General features: G+C 35.7%; 1 protein-coding gene across 6 annotated transcripts in view; it reads right to left on the reverse strand.

Moving 5' to 3' along the window:
* The window catches only part of STXBP4 (syntaxin binding protein 4), a 168,453-nt gene that overhangs the window by 110,425 nt on the left and 33,210 nt on the right, over positions 1 to 24,818 (reverse strand). For all 6 annotated transcript variants that reach the window (XM_042966314.1, XM_042966313.1, XM_042966315.1 and 3 more), the window contains 3 exons: positions 22,460 to 22,554; positions 11,623 to 11,719; positions 9,215 to 9,306 (listed from right to left, as the gene is read on the reverse strand). In XM_042966314.1, the coding sequence (XP_042822248.1) occupies positions 9,215 to 9,306; positions 11,623 to 11,719; positions 22,460 to 22,554 (284 nt within the window). The remainder of the gene's footprint in view (positions 1 to 9,214; positions 9,307 to 11,622; positions 11,720 to 22,459; positions 22,555 to 24,818) is intronic.

Genomic DNA, 24,818 nt, shown 5'->3' on the forward strand with positions numbered 1-24,818 from the left:
TCTGGCTCTCACAGTATCATTTGTGATCCTCAGGCTGTCCTACCTCTGAAACACCTGGTAGATAACACCATAAATCATTTCCACTCTATTCTGGATAGCCACTATTCCATTCCAACACTCAATTCATTCCAACACTCAATTCATCTTCAACAGAACAATGTCTGCTTCAGGTCAATTTTATTGATAAAGCCTTCCACTAGAAACCAAGTCAATTACCTCCTTTCCTTAAATTTCTGTATATTTCCCTATTTCCTCCTTCCTTTCTCTTACTCCTTTACTTCTTTTTTTTAATGTTTTATTTTTATTTTTGAGAGCGAGTGAAAGCAAAGGAGGGGCAGAGACAACGGGAGACAGAGGATTTGAAGTGGGCTCTATCTACACTGACAGCAGAGAGCATGATGCTGGGTTTGAACTCATAAACCTTGAGATCATGACCTGAGCTGCAGTGGGACACTTAACTGACTGAGCCACCCAGGCGCCCCACTCCTTTACTTCTAATAATCTGGTTTACATATATTTCTTCCCATCCGTACATTTTGAAAATAATTTATGTCCCATGTCACCAATAAACCTAGTATTTGACAAAATAAATGCACTCCCCCATCAACTTTCTTAACCTCCTTTCTTTCATGTAACATTGCTTAAGCCATTTGTCCTTGACACTTTCTCTTCCCTATGTTTTTGATTTCCCACTATCTCACCTGCCCTTCAGAATATTTAGGCTGCTTCTAATAATTTCATTCTACTCCTTAAGTGGGAGTGGAGGAGGTTCCGCAAAGTTTGTCCCTTTCTCCCTTTCTCGCTCTCCCTGAGTGAACACTTCCACTATCATCCTCCAAATCCCTCTCTGTGTCTAGTTCCTTATTTCCAGTGGCCTTTTGGTCACTTACACCTGTCAGCATATTGAACTTACTCTCTAAAACCCAACTATCATCTTCTCCACTGTTCTCATTTCCCTATTTCTGTCAATAGCACCACCCTACTATTATTCATCATCCTAATCAAAACTCTGCAGTTAGCTTTAATTCATTCTTCCTTATTTCTTACACTCAAATGCAAGTCTTAATGATGATACACTTGTTGTTGGTAAATTATCATATATCTGTCTCTCCATTCTTCCCATTTTCCTCACCTTCATTGTTTAGTTCTTAATATTCTATATTTGGACTCTTTCCTTTGTGCCCTATCTAGGCTACCTATGACCAGTTTCATTACCTTCCAAGATAACCAACACTACTACAAGATTATTATTTCTAAACTATCAATTTTGATTGTGTCACTATTCTCCCTAATGGCTCCTCACTGACTACGAGTAAGGTACAAACTTCTAAGTATAATATTTACATTTTTAGGCCTAACTTCCTTCACTGATCTGCATGTACCTGCTTATCTTTTTAAAAAAGTAGATTACTCTAGGGGTACCTGGATGGCTTAGTCGGCTAAGCATCTGACTCTTGATTTTGACTCAGGCCATGATCTCACATTTTTGCGAGTTTGAGCCCCACATCAGGCTCTGTCCTGACCCTGCAGGGCCTGCTTGGGATTCTCTCTCTCTCTCTCTCTCTCTCTCTCTCTCTGCCCCTCCCCAGCTTGCACCCTTTTCTCTCAAAAATAAAAAACTTCCAAAAAAAAAAGGTATATTACTGTGTTTACCATTACATTATGTATATATTTTTATTCATGCTAATTCTCTTATCACTTTCTGTTCACCTCTTAAGTAGATAAAACCCTACATATCATTTAAAACTCACTCAAAAGTCAACTCTGTTAGGAATCTTCTCTGAATATTCTAGGCTCCATCATAACTATGGTCTTACCATGTAGTGCTAGAGCTTGTTTAAAATCTATTTATGTACATGACTTTCCTTGCACAATACTTTAAATTCCTTGAGGGACAGGCTTAAGTTTATTTATTTTAATAACGTGCTGGAGCAGCTAACACAATGCCATCCACACTATAGTTGTTCAATATATATTTAATGTTTTGCAGATGAAATATAATTAAGTGGCTATAAAGTACATACTGTCACACATAGTGAGACATACCTTTTATATCATGACCTCACTATAAGTGAAACATTACTCACTCTTATATAAATTTACAATTGTATTTCCAATTGTAGTCTCTCACCTGTTAAAATAGGGGTGCAATGCACTAAATTGATTTAGTAAGAAACCAAATTGTAAAAAGTCTTCATTAGGGAACATATAGTATTCTGTATATGTGTGGTAAACCCATCATATTATAATAGACCATAGTCTGCTGTTGCTAAGGTTAGAGTTCTGTTAAATTGACGCTCTAACCTTGCTTTTCTGTGTGTAACCTTATGCCAGCAGCAGGTGTTATCACTGTGTGAATTTTTTAACATAGCAATGATGATTAGAATCACAGTAAGACAATTACATTTTTAGTTCTAAAGGCCATATATTTCCAAAATTGTTAAGTTTTTTGTCAACTAAATGAAAGTAGGACTGACTTACACTGGCTTAACAATTCTTCCTTCTTGAAGCATAGCATCTCAAGAAATCTTACCAGATGCAGATGAAACAATGAGCAAAAGAAGCTCGTTACAAAAGAGTACATATTGTGTGATTCTATTTATGATGAAGTTCATCAACAGGCAAAAGCAATCTATGCTGTTATAAGTCAGAATAGTGGTTCTGTTGTAAAGGTGGGAGTGATGGTCAACTGAGACAAAGTTGGTACATTGGAGCCTTTGAGCGGTGATTACACACAAGATAGTAACAGAAATTCATCAGGTTGTACACTTGAGGTTTTTGTTCTTTACAGGGTGTTCATAATGTTGCAGCAAAAATATTTCTGAAAAGATAAATTAAGGAAAAGACAAACCAGAAGGGAAAAAAAAAAAAAGGAAACACAAGTTAAAAAAAACCCAACCATCTCTAACAGACGGATTATAAAATCTGACTCTGTTGTTTGTGACAAAATGGTTGAGGGGGTAACCATAGTGGAATTTCCCCACCTTCACAGACTGTCACTATCCTCAACCACAGATCAATTGATACTTCAGGTGCAGCACTACAGTGTTTGTTTGTTTTTTTTAATGAAACAAAAATTTTGGGAATAATACTACAAAATAATAAGATACTTTTATTTGTTTCTGATGAGCTACTTGGCAAGCAGTGATTTTTATAGTATTTTTAAAACCATGGTATGTGACCCATTAGTGAGTTTTAAGTCCAAATATTAATGAAATAGAACTGAACATTAAATAAGAATGCAATAATGTAGAAAAAGTAAGTAATGCTTTGAGACTTTTGTTTCAGTTATATATGTGAGTGTGGTGAAGTAAAAGGTATTCTTATTATGGATTCAAGTGAAAAAAAAAGCCAACATTTTATGGGGATATCTGCTACATGCTGACAAGCACAACACAACAAACGAGATCTTATAAACTGATATAATGACAATTGCACAACATTTTGATCTGAAGTTACAAACAGGAAATTACTGGCATGCAGAAGACCTTGCACAATTACCATCAGCACCTTGCTTTTGTCATCAAAGTATCACACACTGTATACACTCTTATCTGCCCTAAAATCATATTGGCTAGAAAGGAAGTAAATTACTAATGTGGAGAGCCAGTATTTCTCTGCAGCTAAGCAAGCTTTGCACGCTCACCGAAAGTACTGTGAATTCCCCGTTTCTCTTCTGTTGTAAGCTACCCGACCACCTTTGCCTTTCCTCACCAATAGTGGGGACAGTAGCTTTGAGAACTGTTTGGCAGAAAGAAAACAATGCTTGGTTGTCAATAGTAGGTAGGAAAATACATAACACCTGAAACGATCGAAAAAAAAAACAAAAACAGTGCTCTTATAGCTTCAGCTTTCCTACTTTAAATGCTACCGAATCAGTTCTGATAAATCAGTGCCTCAACTCCAGGAGACTGGGTAATTTCCTGAAAGTTTCCAAACAACTAGATCATGGGAACTCTCGTTCTCAGTGTTAGGAACTCTGTTATTCAGTGTTATAACTCGGTGTTATTGCTGTTGTGACTGCAAAGTGGTATAGCCACTTTGGAAGACGATTTGATGGTTTCTTATAAAACCAAACATCTTAACATATGATCCAGCAATTGTACTCCTTGGTAATTACCCAAAGGAGCTGAAAACTTATGTTCACACAAAAACCTGCAAATGGATGTTTACAGTAGCTTTATTCACAATTGCCAAAACTTGGAAGCAACCAACATATCCTTCAAAAGGTAAATAAGCTTCAAAATGGGTAAATAAGCTATAGTACATTCAGATAATGGAATGTTAATCAGCACTAAAAAGACATGAAAATATATGAAGGAACCATAGATGCATATTACTAAGTGAAAGAAGCCAATGTTAAAAGGCTGCATACTGTATGATTCCAACTACATGACATTATAGAAAGAGCAAAACTATGAAGACAGTAAGAGGATCAGTGATTGCAAAGGGTGAGGGGAGGGGCTGTGGGGAGATGAATAGGCAGAGCACATTGGTAAAAATCAGAGCAGTAAAAACACTCTGTATGATACCATAATGATGGATACATGCCATTATACATTTGTCCAAACTCACACAGACTATACAGGTCCCAGAGTGAACCATGATGTAAACTATAAACTTTAGGAGATTATGATGTGTCTATGTAGGTTCACCAATTATAACGAATGTACCACTCTGGTGGGGAGGGTGATAATGGTAGAGGCTATGCATGAATTGAGGCAGAAGGCATGTGGGAAATCTCTGAACCTACCCCTCAATTTTGCAGTGAATCTAAAACTGCTCTAAAGAAATGAAGTCTTAAAAACAAAAACAAAACATCATTTATTATAATGGCAAAAAAGTGAAAGGTAACTAGAAATAAATCTAACAAAATATTAATAAAGCTTGTATTGGAAAAAATGTATCCAATTATTATTTGCCATTCAAGAAGATATAAATAAGAAGTCAAAACATGCTCATAGCTAGGAAGACTTAAATTTATAAAGAGGTTGATTCTTCCCAAAATAAACTAGAAATTTGAGACAGTAAGATTTTTGCTAGAACTTATTTGGAAATGATAAGAAAAAAGATTAGCCAAATCAACATTTAGTACGAAAAACAAAGTGGGAGGTTATGTTATCAGGTATCAATACTTAAGAAGCAAAGTACACCAGAACTGAAGAATCCAAAAATGCCCATGCATGACACAGCTGGACTACAAATAATCCATCCACTGAAGTAAGAATTTGTATTTTAAACAGTACCTTTATAAAAATAATTGACCAAAATTGATATATTTATATTTTTTGATTAATTGTGTACCAATAAGTATAATTATTACTCAATTCAGAAGAAAATTTTAATGTCACAGCTTATTGAAGATATTGAATTAAAACATACATTTTAATTGTCTAAAATTTTTGCAATAAAATGATTAGATGATCACTGATAGATATTTAAGCATACTGTATTCTTTTATTTTTTAATTTTTTTAATGTTTATTTACTTTTGAGAGAAAGAGACAGAGGCGTGAATGGGGGAGGAGCAGAGAGAGGTCACAGAATCCAAAGCAGGCTCCGGGCTCTGAGCTGTCAGCACAGAGTCTGGTGGGGGGCTCAAACTCATGGACTGTGAGATGGTGACCTGAGCTGAAGTAGGATGCCCAACCCACTGAGCCACCCAGGCGCCCCTAGGCATACTGTATTCTTGAAATTATAATATATCAAGGTAATATTCTAGGGTAATATAGAATAAAAATAAGAGCAGAGAAAAAGGAAAGATGATAAATTTCTTTTTTTTTTTTTTAATTTTTAATGTTTATTTTTGAGAGAGAAAGAGACAGAGTGTGAGCTGGGGAGGGGCAGAGACAGAGGGAGACACAGAATCCGAAGCAGGCTCCAGGCTCCGAGCTGTCAGCACACAGCCCAACGTGGGGCTCGAACTCACAAACCGCAAGATCATGACCTGAGCTGATGTCAGGCACTTAACCAACTGAGCCCCCAGGCACCTCTATAAATTTCTGACAATAAGAATAAGAAAATATTTTTAAGAAAAAAATTTTTTAATTTTCAAAATTTTATTTTGAGAGAGAGAGAGAGAGAGAGAGAGAGAGGCGGAGAGAGAGGGAGAGAATCCCAAGCAGGTTCTGTGCTGTCAGCACAGAGCCCTACATGGGGCTCAATCCCACAAACCATGAGATCATGACCTGAGCTGAAATCAAGAGTCAGATGCTTAACCAATGAGTCACCCAGGTGCCCCTCAAAAGAAATATTTCATAAAATTGACTATATGCTCGATATATATCCAAAAGATTAATACCATAGAGAATTTATTTCTAATTTCTGCTATATATATGACCAAAGAATTAATAACACAGAGAAAGTGTTTCTAAAGTCAGTGAAGTACACTAGAAATCAGCAACTGAAAGGGAACTATAGAATTAGAAACTGTCTAATATAGTTCAAAATAAGCAACCACAATGGGAATATTATACACTGAAATATAATTAAAATATGATCTATAGAAACTGGAGGGTGTGAAGATTTTGTAAAAATTGTATAGTACATCTATGAGATAAAGAGCAGTACTGTTAAAATATATTAAAAATAAAATTCTGAGTTATTTTTTAACAAATTTTAGTATCCTGATGAAAGGAAAAATTTTCTAGGAAGATGTCCATTAACAGAATTATTCATGAAAAGGACAAAAACTTGAATAAAATAACATTAGAAGACATTAAAAAATAGGAAGTGCTTTCTCTACCAACAATGACCCAGGTTCATCTGGCATATAAACATTTTCAAACCTTAAAGGAACAGATACAGCTTCTATTATTTAAACAGCTATAAATAAATAAAAAAAAATTTTCAAAAGGGGCGCCTGTGTGGCTTAGTCGGTTGAGTTTTCAACTCTTGATATCAGCGCAGGTCATGATCCCAGGTTTGTGGGATCAAGCCCCGTGTTGGGCTCTGTGCTGAGCATGAAGCCCGCTTAAGACTGTCTCTCTCTCCCCCCTTGGGCTCTCTCCTCTCTCCCTAATTTATAAATTTAAAATAATTTATAAATAAGCAGATATAAAAATATTATAACTCTTATTTATTAAATAAAATAGTGCTAGCTTCTTTCTAAGAATTAAAAATGTAGAATGGCTCAAATATCATGAAAATTTATTTCTAGCTCACTTTTGCAGCTCTAGTTCCAACAAGAATTGGAAAAAAGTAAAATTTTGTGGAAGAAACAAAAATGTAATTAATTTAAAATGCCCTACTTAGAAAACCCAAGACAAATGAAAAACAACTAGAATAAGAGAGTGGCATCACACAAAATAACCATTCCAAAATTAATACCTTGGGGCATTTGCTGTCTCAGTCATTGAAGCATGTGACTCATGATCTTGGGGTTGTGAGTTCAAGCTCCAAGTTGGGTGTAGAGGTACTTTAAAAAGAAAATCTTTAAAAAAATAACTACTGGGGCGCCTGGGTGGCTCGGTCGGTTGAGTGTCTGACTTTGGCTCAGGTCATGATCTCGCAGTCTGTGAGTTCAAGCCCCACGTCGGGCTCTGTGCTGACAGCTCAGAGCCTGGAGCCTGTTTCAGATCCTGTGTCTTCCTCTCTCTCTGCCCCTCCCTCACTCATGCCCTGTCTCTCTCTCTCTCTCTCTGTCAAAAATAAATAAACATTAAAAAAAAAAAAAGAATGGTCAACTGCTATAAAACTCTCCCCCATTCTAAAAAATAAAAAAAATAAAATAAAAAAAAAATAAAAAAATAAAAAAACAACTACTATCTTTATTACCAATTAGAAAATATAATGGTTAAAAAAATGCCATTTCTAATAGCAACAAAAGCTACAGCATACCTCTTCAGATGTAATAAGAAATATTCAAGACACATATGAAGCAAGACATAATTTTCTCTTTCCAAAATATCAACAAAGACCTAAATGAATAGAGAGGTAAACTACATTCAGCTCTCCCAAACCACTCTCTAAATCCAATGCAATTCAATTTTAAAAAGTCCCAATTCAATTTTCACTACCACGGCAAAAATGATTCCAAAGATCATCTAGAAGATCAAAACCAAGAAGTTAAAAAAGTATGTATTAAGGACTTAGCCTACCAGATAACAATGAACCTAGAAATATCTAGAAATGTACAGCTAGAATAATTAAAATAATAATGTATTGGCTGAAAGAAATCGATCAATGGAACAGAGTGGTGGGTCTAGACACAGATCTGTGTATCTAGATAGAGATTCAGTATAAGGATAAAGTTTGTATTTCAAATTAGTGGCAAGGGTGGCTAGGTGGCTCAGTCGGTTAACCATCTCACTCTGATTTCGGCTCAGGTCATGATCTCGTGGTTCATGAGTTCAAGCCCCGCATCGACAGCTGACATCTGACAGCTCAGAGTCTGGAGCCTGCTTCGGATTCTGTGTCTCCCGCTCTCTCTGCCCTTCCCCTGCTCACACTCTGTCTCTCTATCTATCTCTCAAAAATAAATAAACATCAAAAAAATTTTTTTTAAAAATTAGCAAAATTGGACGGTTATCAAATAAATGACGGTGGAAAATGGGCAAGTGGTTATCCATTTGGGGCCCTAACTCATGCATAGACAAGAATAGATTTTGAGTGAATTAAATGTATAAATTGGAAAGATCTTCCTGAAAAACACAGTAACACAAAAACTCCGTAATAAAAAGGACTGAAAAATTTGATAATACAAATGTCAGAATTCAGTAGAACAAATGGCTTGTGAAGTTAATAGCCTTCACAATTCCACTTTATCGAAAGGACAAAAACAGGCAAAAGAGTTACCCTGACTGGAGGTGCGTGGGGAAGAAAAGAACGAACAGGAAAGGAACCTGGGGGTGGGAGAACATCAGGGTCCTAGTAATGTATTTCCTTAATGTTGTGTTTCTTGATCTGGATGCTGACACATGAAGATGGTTCAGACTGTAAAATTTCAGAGGATATACACTTATGAGTACTTTTCCTGTGGCAAATTTAGGGAGTACCATAAGGAAATAATGAAGAGAGGAGGGATGGGAGAGATCGACCTGAAATTTTTCCTTGTGATGTTACATTAATCTATGTTTTATCTGTTTATGAAGAAGCATATACTAGTTGCGTAATTTTTTTAAAGTGAAAAATGATAAAGGCTACATATAAGACATACAACATTCAAGACTTATGATCCAAGTACAATCAAGACAATTCTATAGGGCACACTCTACCTGTGAATCTAGTATGTTGGAAATTTCGCATTCACCAACATTTACTTCATCCAACTGCAAGGAAAACAAGTTTCTGGCCACCTGGACAAAATCTGAAATGGAACACATTTTAGTAGGAACACAACATTTAACCTCATCTAAATACATCTTTACCTTTTTTTAAATGAAGTTGAAGCTATGCATTAAAACTAACGTTTCAAATTTAATTTACTTCAATGAATTACCTTAAAGTGGTATTAACTGAAGTGACAAATATAAGCTCAAATAAAAAGTAAGTAAGAGATAAACCAGTTTTAACTTACTTGAGTTAAATTTGCTGAGGTAAATAAATCAGTTAAGTAACAATAAAGCACCTACATATCGTAGGTACATCTATTTTCTCCAACTCTTATTACGAGCAAGAACTTTCTCTGAAATATATGACAATATTGTGACTTGCAGCTTTTTTAGCTGGAACCGGAGGTTTAACAAAAATAATAATAGCAGCAGCTAATGTTTACGGAACAGCCTTCTTGCGCTAGGCACAGTGCTTTGCTATTTCATCCTCCCTTTGAGGATGGGTAGGTCCTCTTATCCTCTGTTCTACACACTGCGGCTAAGAGAAGTTAACTGCCAAACTTCCCAAGGCTGCTTGGCAAATAAGTAGCAGAGCAGGACTCAAATGAAGGTCTAACTCCAAGCCTGATGCTGGCTAGCAAACTGTAAGCTTCTTCAGACATGAGTGTGACCCATCCATCCTCAGATTTTTGAATTTTAGCTATTATATTTTTAATTTCCAAGGATCCTTTTCGTATTCTCTGATTGTTCCTAGTCTATAATATCTTACTCTTTATATCACGGATGCCTTATCTTTGTTTACCTTTCAGAGATGTTCATTATGGTTTGTCTGAAGTTCTCTCCCACTCTTGCATTATTCCTCATTTTTCAGGGTTCCTGTTTTTCTCTTTGTCAGACAGTTTGGGGCTCTTATATTTTGTCAGAGAATTTCTGCAAGTGTCTGGTGACCCTTGGCTATGAGTGCATATTTAAGAAGAATCACCACCAAAACACGCATTGGAAATCCTGTGTGCATAACTTGCCTTGTCAACTGGCTGGTTTCACTACAGAGCAATCAGGTGGCCAACTGACACCTTGGGGTCTTGCCTATCAACATGGCTGCAAAATTCACCAAGGTGTGTGTTGTGAGTGATAATTCAACATACACTCCTCCAAATTCCCTGACTGCTGGCAGCTATAGGTTCAGAATCTCTCTGGTTTAATTTCCCAAGAGGATATACTTCTTTTCCTCAGCAGGTATAAGGCAGTGCTAAATCCTGGGTTGCTTGAGAGGAGGCAGGTAATAGCATAAATACTCCTTGCACAGATTTCTAACAATCCTATTTGAAATGCCCTGCCTATACCTACCCTTCAGAAATACCTGATACTTTTAATTCCTAATTCTTTTCAGTGATAAATCAGCTTGTTCTCCATTGTGGTTCCCCCATCTCTTCAGACACATGGGCTTTGTTGCCTCTATTTACTAATTCATTTAGTTTCTTCATCCATGTTCTGTCCTTATATATTGTGGTTTTAGTTATACATGCAATTTCTTTTTTGTTCTCTTCATTATTTGGGGGTGATTTTCAAAAGGAGAGGAAAGGAAACATATTTTTTTTATCACTTTGAAACCAAAAAGTGAATTCTTTTTTAGTAATACAGATGCTTTAAAAATGATACAATATTTCATCTACTGTATGAGAAAAAAATTAAATACTGAATGCTGTCAAGGATACAAAAAACTGTTAATTCAACAAATTCATATGTAAAATATCTCTTGAAAACAACTTATCAATACCTATCAGAAGTGTAAACCACTTGTGGGAATTTATCTAAGCAGGAAAAAAACTATGATGTTAAATATAGAATTACCTATAATACCAGCTACTGAGAGACTATTAAAATCCCAGAAGTGGAAAGGCTTAATATTATAGTACATCAACTAAGTATGTCAATATCATGCTAATCTTATAAGAATAATTATACAGTACCATAAAAATATTTATTCTGTCTTATTAGCTGGAAAAAAGTATGGAAATTCATAGTAGTGGAGTTAGTTAGGACTTCTATAATTCACATTATTTCTTTTGTTATTACTAAAGCAATGTTTACACAATAAGTAAAAAATAAAAAAGGTATGATAGGATGATGATATTTTAGAGCTGGAAGATTCTAGGAAAGTCTCCTTTCTGCTGACCCAGCCAGGCCAGTATTTGTAGCTGACATTTTAGGATAGTGATTAAGGAACTTGAAATAGATATGGTCTTATTTTTCTCTCTTTCCTTACAAAGATGCATTCCTAATAAAAAGAGGTCACTATAACTCTCCCACCAAGTTTCTGTGATGACACAACATGATAAACCTAATATTACCTCCAAAAGACACTGTCCCCTTTGGGTCTACTTGCACTTGCTGTCTCAGGGCTTGGTGTTGTTCCTTTGTGGGCTGAATACCAAGATAATCTAGAGCCTGGAAGGAAAAGGACTCAAGTGAAGCAATTTTTCAAATCTCTAAAGGATAAAACTTTTCATTACAACTTTATTTTACAACCCAGTGAAAAAAATCAGTATCAGGAACAGTGACAAGAATTACATGCCCAGAGAGGGTCTGTTGACTATTTATGAATTAATTTTCTATAAAATATTAGCCTGATTCCACCACCACCTCAGTTGTTTTGTGGGGCTTTTTTTCTGCAAGACTAGCACTTTGGCTGATGCCAAATTTATAAGCATAGCCCTAGAACCAAAACTCAATTTCTTAGTTTAAAATATGTGATATGGTACAGAATAAAAAATAGCAAGGAAATTCTACTAAGTCAGGTTAAACATTAATTTCTAAAAGTGGCACTATAAAAATGGATATATTTTTTTTAACATACTTGAGACCAAAACTAAAGTTGATAAATATTCTAATTTTGGGTTATTTATCGATAGGCTTACATAAATAGTAAAGTAGAAAGCTTTCTCTGGAACCTACCTCTCTCTGCCATTTTTTTTTCTTTTTTTCCTTTTCTTTTCTCTACCTCAATTTAGTACCCATAGCAGATTAAGTATTCAGAGACTGCTTGTTGTATTCCAATACTCATTCTCTTCTTCTTCTTTAGTAACATAACCACAAGTTTTAGCTAGCAACACTTCCATCCTGCTAAAAGATATTTCCCAGCCCACTTGAGGGCTTGATGAAGCCATGGGACTATGCAATGGCGAAGGACATACAAGGTGAAGTATTGTGGAATACTTCTAGGAAGGCTTTCAAAAGTAGGTATAGGCTATTCTTGGCTCTTTCTCTCCCCTCTTTGGGCTTAATTAAAAGAGAAAATAGATGAAAGGAAGGAAAGAAGGCAAGGAGCATGCTGGAACTCAAGTAGTCATCTTGGTTCATAAGCCACTTTGGTGGAGCAGAAAGATAGTTGGAACATGGGTCTCTGACCTATAGAACTTCCATCCCAGCCCTGAACCACCTTCTTTAAGGCTTCTTTTTGGTGTGAAAGAAATAAATTTCTAGTGGAAACCACTATTATTTCAGGTTCTCCAGTTATATATAGCAAAACCTAATCTTAACTAATATAGAGGCTGATTAGATGCCCTTATTGGATTTGGGCAAGAATATATTTTGTGTCAATCATATTAAAACAAAAAAGTAGGCAAAGTTTAATATTGGTAATTATTCCTTATAAATTTCTCCCTCCTTCAAAATCTGCTCAGTCATTCATCAGTTCATTTACCAAATATCTATTCAATGCTTACTATAATCGTCAGGCACTACACTATGCAAAGGGGCACACAAAGAAGACACAGCTGCTACTCTAAAAGAGTGATGGTTTCTAGGGTGAGAATAACATGTGAATAAATGTAATTAGTGCAATATGAAATTTAATAGAAGTGTGTATAGGATATACTGTGGCAAAAACAAACTGGTTAATGTATAAGTGGTTGGGCACAGTGAGAGGAGGAGACAGGAGGAAGGAAGAATATTAGGAAAAATTCATTAAAAAGTTATTTTAGAATTTAGCTAAGTATCATCTGCCTCCTCTGTCTACATAGTCATAAATATTTGCCTTACACAACATGGAATACTGGTTCTTAACATTTCTTAAAAATTTTTTATGTTTATTCATTTTTGAGAGACAGAGTGCAAGTGGGGGAAGAGCAGAGAGAGAGGGAGACACAGAATTCGAAGCAGGCTCCAGGCTCTGAGCTGTCAGCACACAGCCCAACATGACACTAGAACCCAGGAACTGTGAGATCACGACCTGAGCCAAAGTTGGACACTCAACCGACTGAGCCACCCAGGCACCCCTGGTTCTTAACTTTTGATGTTCTTTTCCTTCAATTATAAAAATGCTACACACACACACACACACACACACACACACACACACACACACAAAGAGAGTAATACAAAGAATATCCATGTACTCAAATACTCATTGATATTTGCTTGATATATATATATATATATATATATATATATATATATATATATATATATAAAGAAAGAAACACTATAGACTTGGTTGAAAGCTTTCTCCATTGTTCCTCAGCAGGAACCACTATCCTAAGGTTGGTATATCCTTCCTTTCCATGATTTGATACCATTACTACATGTATTCCCTAATGTTATGTATTCTTGTGCACTTAAAATTTTACATCAATAGTATAATACAAATGGATACACTTACAAATTATTTTTATTTTTACTTTAATGCTATGATTTCATAATTGCTCAATATTGTTATCTGTGAAACTAGTTCACTTAACTTTAAATGGTATCCCACTGTATGAATATAAATTATATACTCTCTGATTGATGGGCTTTTATCATTATTCCTACTTATTTTTTAATACAAAACATTATACATATCTTCTTGTGTGGATGTGTGAAAATTTCTCTGCAGTATATCCCTAGAAGAGGAAATGCTGAGTCACATATGTATTGTATCTATATATTGTATCTATCTATCTATCTATCTATCTATCTATCTATCTATACTCAACTTTACTAGATACTGTAAAATTACTCTCACACTGGTTGTAACAATTTACACACATCACTAGTATATAAGCCCTTTTATTTTTCTATATTTTAAGAGCACTTGCTGTTTTCACACTTTAAATTTTGTTAATATGTTGAATATGAAATAGTATGTTGTTTGTTAAATTCCCTTCGTTATAAGTGAGATTAAACTTCTTTTACATGTTTATCAGCAATGTTTTTAACTCATAAATTACTTAGCAATATGTTTTAAGTTGTTATACATGGTTTTAAGAAATATTTTTGCTAGTGACTCCTAAATTTGGTGACATTCTTCCAAATGTGAAAACAAAGAAAGTCTTCAGATCTTGCGAAATGTCCCCTGAGGCAAAAAAACAAAAACAAAAACAAAAAAACACTGTACCCTTTACCCTTGAAAACTACTGCTCCAGAGGCAAACACTGTTAATGGTTTGATGTATAATTTTCTAAATTTTTAAATGAATATACATACACCTATATATTAAATATACATAAATTATGTGTTTATTTACAGCAATTATTACATACAGTGTTGTACATTACTTAAAAAGTATTAACATATTATAGGTTTCTATTCTGTACATTTTACATCTCTTGCATGCATTTCAAAACTGCTGTGATAGTGCATTAGCACTTAAGTATACATATATTTCAAATTTTGAATATAGCAAAACATTGTATAACTTTTAACTTTTGAATTTCTTTTAACCTTTTGAATTTCTCCCTACAGGTAATACCTGTCACACTTTTGGTTTAATATTCCCAAGTATTTTACTATATAACATTTGATATATATTAAAAACAAATATATAACAGATATACATGTCTTAAGGCAGGAAAATAACTTAAAAATTCCATGAATCCATCTAAGAAGTACAAAACTGCCAGTACTGCTGAATTCAGGTGATATATTCCTACTCCTTTAGAGTAGGAATGGTTTCGTCATTCCTCCATATTGCTATGTACTCTTGTAACATCAGCATATTCATCTTCACTGATAAATATCTGATTAGAGGAACATTCCACAATTTATTCATCCCTGACTCCTGTACATTGGGGTTTTCTGCTTACTAACAATGCAACAATGAACATTCTTGTACACATCTAAAACTTTCTGTAGGGTTTTACTCCTTACTTAGGAGTAGTTTTGGTGGGTCTTTTTTCTTTTTCTTTTTTTTGAATGATGGTAGGACTTCTGAAAATATTTTCAGGGAGCCTGGGTGGTTCAGGTTCAGTTGGTTAAGTGTCTGAGTTCGGTTCAGGTCACGATCTCACAGTTCGTGTGTTCGAGCCCCATGTCGGGCTCAGTGCTGACCGCTAAGAGCCTGGAGCCTACTACAGATTCTATATTTCCTCTCTCTGCCCCTCCCCTGCTTATGCTCTGTCTCTCTCACTCTTTCTCAAAAATAAACATTAAAACAAATTTTTTAATAAAAATATTTTAGATAGCAGTATTTTTTTTTTAATTTTTTTTTTTTTACGTTTATTTATTTTTGAGACAGAGAGAGAGCATGACCAGGGGAGGGTCAGAGAGCGAGGGAGACACAGAATCTGAAACAGGCTCCAGGCTCTGAGCTGTCAGCACAGAGCCCAATGCGGGGCTTGAACTCACAGACTGTGAGATCATGACCTGAGCCGAAGTCGGCCGCCCAACCGACTGAGCCACCCAGGCGCCCCGATAGCAGTATTTTTTAATGTTATAAGTATTACAAATATTTTCTCCCAGTTTTTGGCATAACCTTTTACTTTTTTATATTCTCTTTATGGAGTCTCTTATGGACAATTGCCAGGTATGTTTGTATACCATTATTTTATATTTTTTAAATATATGTTTATAAAATATTTTAAGTTTTGAGTTTTGTATAAATAGTATCATACTATACAAATCAATATGTAACTTTTTGTTTTAATAACAAGATTTCTTGAGATGTAATTCACCTATCATAAGGTTCATGATTTTAGGGTATAGTTGCATAGTTTTTAGTACATTGACAAGTTGGGCATCAATCACCACAAACTGTAGAACATTTTCATTGCCTTAAAAGGAAACTCTATACCCACCAGCAGTCACTTGCTATTTCCCTGTCCCCCTAGATCCAGGCAACCACTAATTTATATCCTGTCTCTATGGATTTGCCAATTCTGAGCGTTTCATATTAATAGAATCATATCATTGTGGCTTTTTGTCTGCTTCTTTCATTAGCTTAATGTTTCAAGGTCTATCTGTGTTGGAGCATGCATTAGAACTTCATTCCTTGGGGCACCTGGGTGGCTCAGTCAGTTAAGCGTCCGACTTCGCTTCAGGCCAGTGATCTCGCAGTTTGTGAGTTCGAGCCCCACGTCAGGCTCTGTGCTGACAGCTCGGAGCCTGGAGCCTGCTTCGGATTCTGTGTCTCCCTCTCTCTCTCAGCCCCTCCCATGCTCATGCTCTGTCTCTCTCTGTCTCTTGATAATAGATAAATGTTAAAAAAAAAAAAAATTAAGAACTTTTTTCCTTTTATAGCTCAATAATAACTGTCCATTATATGTATGTACTATATTTTATCTTTTTTAAGTTAAAAAAAGGTAAATCGAGAGTAAAAGAAACAAGCTATTAGTATAAAAACAGCAGGTAGATAATAACAAATTAGAAACTCAACAGGAAATATAAGATGGCTGCAAAGATACAGTGAACTAAAGAAACAATGTCGGGGTGCCTGGGTGGCTCAGTCGGTTTAATGTCCGACTTCAGCTCAGGTCATGATCTTGTGGTTCATGGGTTTGAGCCCCACATGGGGCTCTGTGCTGACAGCTCAGAACCTGGAGCCTGCTTCAGATTCTGCGACTCCCTCTATCTCTGCTCCTCTCCCGCTTGTGCTCTGTCTCTGTCTCTCGAAAATGAATAAACGTTAAAAAATTTTTAAAAAGAAGGAAACAGTGTCTCACTAAAGCTAAAATACTAAGCAATAATACGCATATAAGTTTGGAAGAGGCTTATCAGAGTTAAAGTATCATACATGCCCTGTATGTTCAAAAGAACGGTGAAGATTTTATTAACTTTAGACTGATTAAGTTCAAGATACATGTTGAACTTTTAAGGTAATCACTAAAAGAATAGCAAAAGAAGGCATAATTTCCTTTTTAAAATTTTTAAATGTTTATTTATTTTAGAAAGAGAGAGAGAGAATGAGTGAGAGAGGGGCAAAGAGAGAGGGAGACACAGAAACAGAAGCAGGCTTCAGGCTCTGAGCTGTCAGCACAGAGCCCAACACAGGGCTTGAACCCACAAACCATGAGATCATGACCTGAAGTCAGATGCTTAACCAACTGAGCTACCCAGGTGCCTCATAATTTCTAAATAAGTTAGGGGAGAAAAAATAAAATGCAAAAACAACCAACCAAATATTCAAACATAACCAAACCAAAGAATACAATAAAGGGGGAAGGGGAAGAAGTAATAGAACAAAAGTATTATTTTAATAAAATGGTAGAAATAAGTAAAAATGTATTATAATTACACAAACTATTAAGTATGTGGAGCCATGGGAACGTCTGCATAAGACTAGTGGGAATGCTACTTTACAAATCAATGCACCAATCCAACAATTACTTTCTGAGCAGTTACTATGAGTCACGCATTTTTTTAGGAACCAGAGAAAAGGAAGTGAAAATTTTGGCAACACCTCAAGTACAGATGAAGGTAAATAAACATTTTGACCTCATCATGTTTTAGTAAATCAACTTTTAAAAAGCATATGAATGATAAGCTTGAAATTTAGAAGAGTTATCTCTTGGGGAGAGAGAGAGGTGTATAATGATCAAGAAGAAACACACAGGCAATGTCAAAAATTCTCATTCTTAGCTATGTGGTGGGTACAGGTGTGTTTGTTTTAGTATTCTTTAAGCTGTACATGCACAATATAATCATTCTGTGTCTGACTGATATTTTCACATAAAGAAATAAAAACAACTTTACAGAAGTACAGCAAACAAAACACCTGTCACAGAAGGTAAGCAATATATGATTATTATTGGGGCGCCTGGTGGCTCAGTTGGTTGAGCATGAGACTCTTGATTTCAGCTCAGGTCATGATCCCAGGGTCATGGGATTGAGCCCTGTGGGGGCTCTGCACTGAGTATGGAGCCTGCTTAAGATTCTCTCTCCCTCCCTCTGCCTCTCTGTCACTCTCCCTTACTTGTGCTCTTTCTCTAAAAATAAATAAATAAATAAAAGTATATGATTATTTTTATACTAAGTAATAATGATTACAAAATAAAATCAGCTACAATGGAAACTGACCTAGAGCTAAACTTTAGAAATTTATTCTAGATGAATACAGCATGTCAGTGAGGTAAGTTCATAAATATAAGCAGGAAATAATCTATTTCTGGTCAAAAAATAGGTTCCAAAAATTTCTTGAATAATAATGAATGTCATCTTTTAACCTTTGGCAAAAATGCAAATTTGTTAATTGGACAAATAAATGCCCTTAACTCTAATGTCTGAATGATGAATTTAAAAAAAATTTAACTTCTTTACAATATTCATCACATACTTCCCAACCTAATACAAAGAACATCTCATTAACTGTAATCAGACACTGGGTATGCCGTTGCTCACTACAGCTTTCTTCAAATGTTACAGAAATGGCAAGAGGTAATGTAAATATCAGCGAAATGGCATCTGTATCCCAAAGCATCTTTCTTAGGTACAAAAATACAGATAGCACACAAGTACAGTAATTCTTTGTCTTCAAGCCAACTAATAAATTGTATACCTATTTGCTGTGTTTACCATGTCTACTTACAGGTTTAACATTAGGATTAAATGAGACCCACAGTACTCATAAAAATACTTAAAAAAATGTGGCACTGCAAATAACTATGGTGAACTTATTTTAAAATATCTGTAAAATTACATCATCCTCAGGCAAAAAGGCAATCCATTTTTCAGGCAAGGAATTAAGAGATAAGTAGTTCTGTATTAGAAATCACTTTCCAGTATATCCTGATACAAAATCGTCTAAGTAGACTGGTAAAACATAGAGGATTTCATGAAGACAATGCCATATATGTATATGTCTTGACAGGTAATTTGCTTCAGCAAATTCTAACCTCTCGTCTTTCATAAAAATTGTACTGAGTAGGCTAATTACTTAATAATCACATGGTCAGTCAATACCTTTTCCTTGTGAAATTTTATTATAATAATTTCCTAGATGCTATATGTAATATATTTACAGAAGATAAAGGAAAAAGATAATTTTATTTCATTTTAAATATTTGATCACATTGGCCTTATCTGTTACTGAATCTGTCTGCAAAGTAGCAACTGAAATAGAAGGACCTATTTCAAATGGAATGATACAGATATTATTATATTATTACGCAACTAAACGAAAAAGGAAAGGTAGCTCAGCAAATATTTTGGTAGATAGGAGCTAATTTGGATTTTGGGGAAAAAAAATTCTTATTAAGTAAGACACAGTTTCAAACTCTGAAAACAAAGAATGCTCTACTAAATAAAGTCACTAATATATTTTGAATAAAAACGCTGAATTTACACAGAACATGGGTTGCCATTACTGTAAAACCGCCATTTTATTTTTCCAGAAAAACAATTTGTTTATGCTAAAAGGAGGACCAAAACCTAAAAATTCTGATTCAACAGTAAAACAACTCAAATTTCTCAGAGTCTGTATAAATTTAGATGATTTTCTTATCTCTAAGATAATTAGATTAAAAAATAGCATGTGCTAGTCATGCGGTTATGGGGTGATGATGGGAGTTTGGAGCTGATGGCTAAGAAAGGATTCTTGAAGATGTCTTTGGTGCAAAAAGGTGATTTTATTAAAGTACGGGGACAGGACCCATGGGCAGAAAGAGCTGCACTGGGGTTGTGACGGGTAACTGTCTACTCTCAGGTTGGGAGGGGGTTAGGGACAGTGTAAGTCTCTAAGGAATTTTGGAAGCAAGGTTTCCAGGACCTTGAGGGGCTAGCTGTTGTTAGGAAAATGCTATTTATTACTGTTTAGTAAAATCTAGTCATGAGACCCTTCAGATGTACATCAGGGAGTCATATGCTTGGAGTATGATTGCCAGCATATATCTTGGGGGAGTTGAGATAAAGGAAGGTTACCAAAGGAATTTTTATATGTTAAAGTAGACTTACAGGATGGGGTGTCAGGACTAATGTTAAGCCAAGATTCCCTTTTGTCCCTAGCAAAGTGTCATCATTGAGGCAGCTGAGCTCCTAGAGGGAGGTCACTCTGCCTGGTTCAAGGACTTGTCAATGGACTGTAGGCAGTAAGGGAATTTAATTTTTCATTTGCCTTTGTTTCCCACATCACCATGGCCGGCACTTAAACCCCCTTACATCTTGATGAGGGTGATATTAAGGCTCCAGGAAACAGTCTATAGGTTTCTGGAGATTAGGTATGGATAAGATTGCCCTTTACTTGTAGTTTACTAATTTACCCGTAAAACTGAAGCAGACACCTATCCTGCATGACTGTGATCTCTATCAGTCAACAACTTGCTTTCTTTCCTTTCCCCAGTTCTTGGGCAGCCAGGAGTGTCTGAGGAATATCACACACATCCCACCTAGAGGGGGGGGATGCTGTTAGCCTGTACTTTGCCCTCAGCTTGCCCTATGCTCCCTCATCACTAGGAAAGCTTAAATCAAATAAAAGAACAAGGCTGCCAAGTAGTTATTAGCTGGATAACTTTCTCCTTACCCAGAGAAATGGTTAGTATTAAATATTGGATGTTCAGAAATGCATATTAAAGCAACATCATTAAAAAACAATAACTTTATTTTTTAGTCATTTATAGATTTTTTAAACCTCAAATAATCCAGCCACCAATAAAAAGAGAGTACACGTTAGCAGAAGAGAGCCAGGAGTTTGAAAATCTAAGGGAGATATCCTAAGTACTTAATAATGGGAAAGTTTTAATGAGCACAAACCAAGTGTTTAAACAGTGGTGGGTGTACTAGATACTGCTGTGAAGAAACTTTATCTCACTGTCAAAACAAAATACACATAAGAGTATTCAGCACTACGATGTGATGTTAAGTGATGTAGATGTGCAAAACAAGGGAAACAACTATAATAGACACAGGGACTGGAACTGAGTTACAATTTGAACAATGGTTAAGATTTAAATTGACTACGAAAACGGCACTGGTATAGGACCATGCAAAGATGTGACTATGGGAATAAGTGCAATGTGTATTGATTGTAGCTATGCACTTTCAACTCCTCCTAAGATGTAAAAAATCCTTATCCACAAAAACTGACAGGAAAACAGAGGCTGTGGACCTTCAGCCCTATATCCACTTTCATATTAAAAAACAAACAAGGGGCGCCTGGGTGGCTCAGTCGGTTGAGCGTCCGACTTCAGCTCAGGTCACTTCAGCTCAGGTCACGATCTCACGGACCCTGAGTTCGAGCCCCGCGTCGGGCTCTGGGCTGATGGCTCAGAGCCTGGAGCCTGCTTCCAGTTCTGTGTCTCCCTCTCTCTCTGCCCCTCCCCCGTTCATGCTCTGTCTCTCTCTGTCTCAAAAATAAATAAACGTTAAAAAATAAAAAAATAAAAAAAACCAAAAAACAAAAAACACGGCACATTTTTGCTGTAAGCTCCCTGGTGACCTGACAGGAAAAGCTCTAAAATGCTTTTCTACTTTTAATTCTTCCTTTTTAATCACCTTTGGTTTCTTTCACATACAATACTTTACTCTCCCCAGGACTATTTTTTTGGCACCTCCAAGTACATTCTACCATTTTCTTTGTATTTAGTGAGCATCTGACTATTTTGTTGTTTAGGATTTAGTTTCCCTTTGCTTTTTAAAAGCTTAAATAATGGAGAATTGTTTCCTTGCACTTACTGCTTTTACATACACTTTGTCATAATTTATTCCATGTTCCCTTTGAGTCTACATTGTAAAACATCACATTTGTCTTACTCCTGCACAGGAGGAAACTGATTAATTTGGTGTCAATTTAGTTACCAAAGGTTTTATTTCTATTTTGTACTCCTGAGTTGGCTGCTCAACTCAAACATAAATAATTAAAACCCAAACTGCCATTCATTTAATTGCAAATAAGTTAACTCTTCAAGAAAGTAATGGCTTTAGTTCTTTACCCTCTCAAAGAATAAGAATACTTTCTCACTGTTGTTTTATGGAAGAAAAAGGGAAATTTAAAGTATTTACCATTTCCAGTTTCTCGGCCTTAAGGCGAACAGAAGGATTTAGGGAAATCTTCTTTCCTTGTGGTCCATAATTATCAGTCCAGGCAGGGGCAATATCTAAGAGACAACAGGGTGCACGTTAATTGGAAATTTAATTGGAATAGAACTTTTCATTTGACAGAATGTGTTCTGGGTTCCTGCTGTTCAAAAATAATTCTGGCTAATCAGTTGGCAGTTTTCACTTTTGTTTTCATGATTTTTTTTTCTTTAAATCTAAAATGTATTATATCAATCAGCTTCACTTAAGCATTAAAAGATATGATATAAAAAGAATGGCCAATTACGCATTAAGTCCCATGGAAATATTAATTTAAAAGACAAACATATATCCTACCACTACCCCATCATCATCATGTCTTACTCGTTGTAAACCGAAGTCTTTTTTCTTCCAAATAAGTAAAATCGTATTAGGAATTCAAAAAGATCGTGATACTTCTTTGACAGGCAAATGTGGTTTTGTTAGGGGAGTTCTGAAGGTACTAAGGAAAAACTCATAAATGCAAATTGTTTCAAGTTTGCACCTTAAGTATGATAGACTCAGAACTTCTGGAACCAAAAATCCTATTTCTTATTTTACAGAAGGGTTATATTTCAAGGAGCATAGATGGACTTTCAAGAATTAAATTTCATACACCTCTCACCCATCCTAACAACCTTCTCAAACTCCACTGATGATTTAGATGTGCCTTTGTCCTTGCTGCATGAGTAAGAGACCAGACGCCACAAGGGACTAGACCTTGAAAAATTATTTGTTGTTTTTTTTTCATTTTTTTTCAGTTTATTTATGTTGTGAGACAGAGAGAGAGAGAGAGAGAGAGAGAGAGAGAGAGAGAGAAAGAGAGAGCGCAAGGAGGGGAGGGGCAGAGATAAAGGGAAAGAATCCCAAGCAGGCTTTGCACTGTCAGTACAGAGCCCGATGTGGGGCTAGAACTCACAAACCGTGTGATCATGACCTGAGCCAAAATCAAAGGAGTCGGACACTTAACTGACTGAGGCACCCAGGAGCCCCGAAAAATTATTTGTTTTAATATGACAAAGTTTGTGAAACAAATTCCTGTAATTCATGTCAATCCTTACATCTAAATTGTCACTATTCTAAATACACTTCTAAATGGTATTTTACTAGTTCTACATAGAAACAAGAGGAAGAGAAAAAACTTTTTGAAATGTCACATCTTTATGCAGTGTTTTAATTTTTTTAAATTTCTCAGAGCATCTGTCTCTAAGTACAAAATGATTTGCATTCTCTTTCTTAAGAACATAAGAAGCGCATATGAAAATAAATAGTCTTCCTCTAAACCTTTAACACATCCTTAACATTCTATGTAAAATCTTGAATATAGCTTATAGGTGTCAAGATCATAAAAAAAATGGTTACTGACTTTTAGTTTCAAATGGAATCAAACCTTAAGCAAGCGTGATTTTAGTATAATAGACTTCTATTATACAATTCCGATAAAAGCAGCAAAGTCTCTTTTGTTAACATGATACCTAATTTTTAGCTATGAGACAAAAAATAGTATATATCTATATATCTGTATCTATATTTTTTTCTCTTAAGTGAAATTCTGTGCCAAACCTATAGTGTGGCACAAAAGATCGGCATGGAGTGGTATAGAAGACCCAACAGCAGATAAGTCAAACTTTTATTTTTCATTTTTAAGGTATGGATTTGTGAGGCTTGACAATGACCTTCAGCTTGGTGCCTGACCTGCAGTTAAGGCACATGAATACTAGGTGGACCCAAGCTAACTTAATTATGATTTCAGACCAATAATCTTAATCCTGGGAGTGAATTACTCAATTCAAGTGTAAATGTGTGGAAGGGATGGGGGATGGGAGGGAGAGAGAGCAGACAGAGAGGGAAGGACAGGGACACACACAGCATCCAACCCACACTAAGACCTTCATTCTCACCTACATTCTCCTAGATCTAAGCATAAAAATTTGCTATGTGTAACAGTGGAAATTAACAGAAGATCAGCTCTTATTCATGCTTACTTTTAGCTAGGCAGTGCATTAAGTACTTCATATAGATACACTCATTAAGCTTTACTATAACCATATGACATATATGTTGCTATTCCCATTGAAAAGATGAAGAGATCAAGGCCCAAAAACATAAAGAAACTAGCCTATGATCACATAGCTAGTAGGTGACCATGTCAGGTTTCTAAACTCTTGTGACTCCCAGAGCTATTATTCTTTTTCTTTTGTTTGTTTGTTTAGAGAGTGCGAGTGAGAGAGCAAGCAAGAGTCGGGGAGGAACAGAGACAGAGGAAGACAGAATCCCAAGCAGGCTCCATGCTGTCAGCACAGCT

Source organism: Panthera tigris, chromosome E1 (genome assembly GCF_018350195.1).
Source record: "Panthera tigris isolate Pti1 chromosome E1, P.tigris_Pti1_mat1.1, whole genome shotgun sequence".
In the NCBI taxonomy this organism is placed as follows: domain Eukaryota; kingdom Metazoa; phylum Chordata; class Mammalia; order Carnivora; family Felidae; genus Panthera; species Panthera tigris.